The 2193-nt window shown below is 46.7% G+C and overlaps 1 protein-coding gene across 1 annotated transcript; it reads left to right on the top strand.

The window, feature by feature from the left end:
* Positions 1–290: 290 nt before the first annotated feature.
* Positions 291–1356, top strand: LOC120950649 (cuticle protein 16.5-like). Its single transcript, XM_040368866.2, has 2 exons — positions 291–774; positions 848–1356. The coding sequence occupies exons 1-2, from the start codon at positions 757–759 to the stop codon at positions 1169–1171; spliced, it is 342 nt and encodes a 113-aa protein (XP_040224800.2). The 5' UTR covers positions 291–756; the 3' UTR covers positions 1172–1356.
* The last annotated feature ends 837 nt before the right edge of the window (positions 1357–2193 follow it).

Raw genomic sequence — 2193 nt, 5'->3', positions numbered from 1 at the left:
TAAATCGTTTTCAAGCATCAAACCCAACCCGCAAAAGCTCACTTTCGTCGCGATTTACGACCAAGCGAAAATAAAAAGTTTAGGATTTGTATGGGGCGAACACATGCGTTCGTAAATCGCGGCAAAAGTGAGCTTTTGCGGGTAGGGATGGAACTGGAGATTGAACTTTTAGGGCCTAATTACCGTGCAACCAGACATTCCGCCAAATGGCGTTACGCCGTGAAACCAAAATCAATGACATTTGATTATATTCGAAGAGAATTCCTTATAAAATAATCAGTTTTACGGCGAATAAAGTTACACATTTAACTCCTGTATGTATATGTACACGTACAGGTGCATGATTTTCCTTCAGGTAGGACAGGTCGAGAAATGTGCCGCAGATTTATTGCATTCGATGAATTCAGGTATCATCATCGTTTTGAAGCACCACTTCGTAGCCTTGGCATTCAATTTGGGAAAGTGTACCACGGTCTAGACATACATTGTGCAATCCTGTAATAGTCCCATCGTATGACACACACTGTCTGCCCCACCGAATACTAGGGTGAGGGTGGACTTCACTTGGACAAAATGAAATTGAACAATAATTCCGTATGCAAACCGGCATGAAGGTTGGGTTGTTCATGTGTGTCCTATTCGTATAAAACCCATCCTCAACTCCAACAGTAGCATCAGTCGCTTCACAGCAATCTAACAAACAAATTTCACAAGCCTTTCAAACGTCAGAGTTCCCCACAAACCCCAACAAGCATCATGTCTGCCAAGATTGTGGTAAGTGTCCTATACTCCTTCGAAGTTGTTCTAGTCTAGCATTTAACTCTTTAAATCCATCCCACTCCTTAAGATCTGCCTGGTTGTGTGCGTGTTCGGTGCTGCTTCGGCTGGTGTTGTTCCAGTGGCAGCTCCTCTTGCTGCGGCAGGAGTCGTCGCACCATACGCCACCTCCTACAACGCGCACACCGTCAACCATGCGGTAGCGGCCCCGGTCGTTGCGGCTGCTCCGGCCGTCGTTGCTGCCCCGGCGGCACGCTTCGTAGCTCCGGCTGCTCCTGCTCTGGCATACACTGCTGCGGGACTGCCAGCTTACAGTGCCTACACTGCCGCCGGTCTGCCAGGCTTCGGTGCCTACTCGGCCTACACTGGACTGCCCGCTCCGTACGTGTTCTAAGGCACGCGTTGAAGCATACACATTGGCGAGGACTGAACATTGGGGTTCTGTCGAGAGACTGCTGATCGTTCGTACTGACGCTCTCTTCCTGCATCTATGATCTTTTGTAAATACCGTTCTTCCTTCTTAACTCAATTCTTGTCACGATCAAAATATAAGGCCTTTTTAGAAGGAATGTTCCTAAACATGGACAAATGCTTTACATATCTGCTAAGTGGATCCGAAAACCACCTCTTAAAAGAATTCTTGGCGTATTATTATCGAATTTGCTCCTTCTAGTACTCGTTCACAGAGATCCCTTATAAAGCCAACCCGAGTCGAGTGTCCAAAGTCAACGATAATTGCCTACTCAATTTCCACTAATCTAATCGATGTCGTACACCGACCAATCGAACCATTTTTATCGAACGAACTAATTATGCCTATTATAATAATTAAGCTCAGTGAATTCGCTCACACACACAAACTAACCAACCAGCCATTGATCGATAAGGGCTCAAGCCCCCGAAACCGGCCCAACAGTCACGCTAGGGCTAGGGGTTTTTCTACTCGAGCATTGGCCAACGCTGGCTGACGGTCTGGTGACCTTGTGATGGATCGAAATACTAATTCCAGCTCCAATCTCAAAACCACTGCTCGAAGGTCTGCACCGATAGTGTCAACTCATCGTGTAACAATTATAAACAAGATGCCAAAGATTACGTGACCGAACTCATGCATGTCTTGTACAAACGGGGGCTTATAAACTTTAAGGGCTTTCCTATACCTTCATGCCCATGGTTTGCAAGCAATGGTGTGATTTTATACCACAAAGATGTCCAATCACACTGGCGATGAATAACAACACACCGATGATGGACGAAGATCGTGATTGCAGATCATGTTCTGATGCTCGATCGCGTTCACAGTTTAAAGGTTTAGCTTGGGATAAATCAACCCTACGCCACACCACAGCACCAAGCCCCCCGACTTATCCCAACAGCTGTTGGCGGCGGGTCAAGCCCTTTCGAGCTGACCGTGAG

This window comes from Anopheles coluzzii, chromosome 2 (genome assembly GCF_943734685.1).
Source record: "Anopheles coluzzii chromosome 2, AcolN3, whole genome shotgun sequence".
Taxonomy (NCBI): domain Eukaryota; kingdom Metazoa; phylum Arthropoda; class Insecta; order Diptera; family Culicidae; genus Anopheles; species Anopheles coluzzii.
This window is presented reverse-complemented; position numbering and strand designations above follow the sequence as displayed.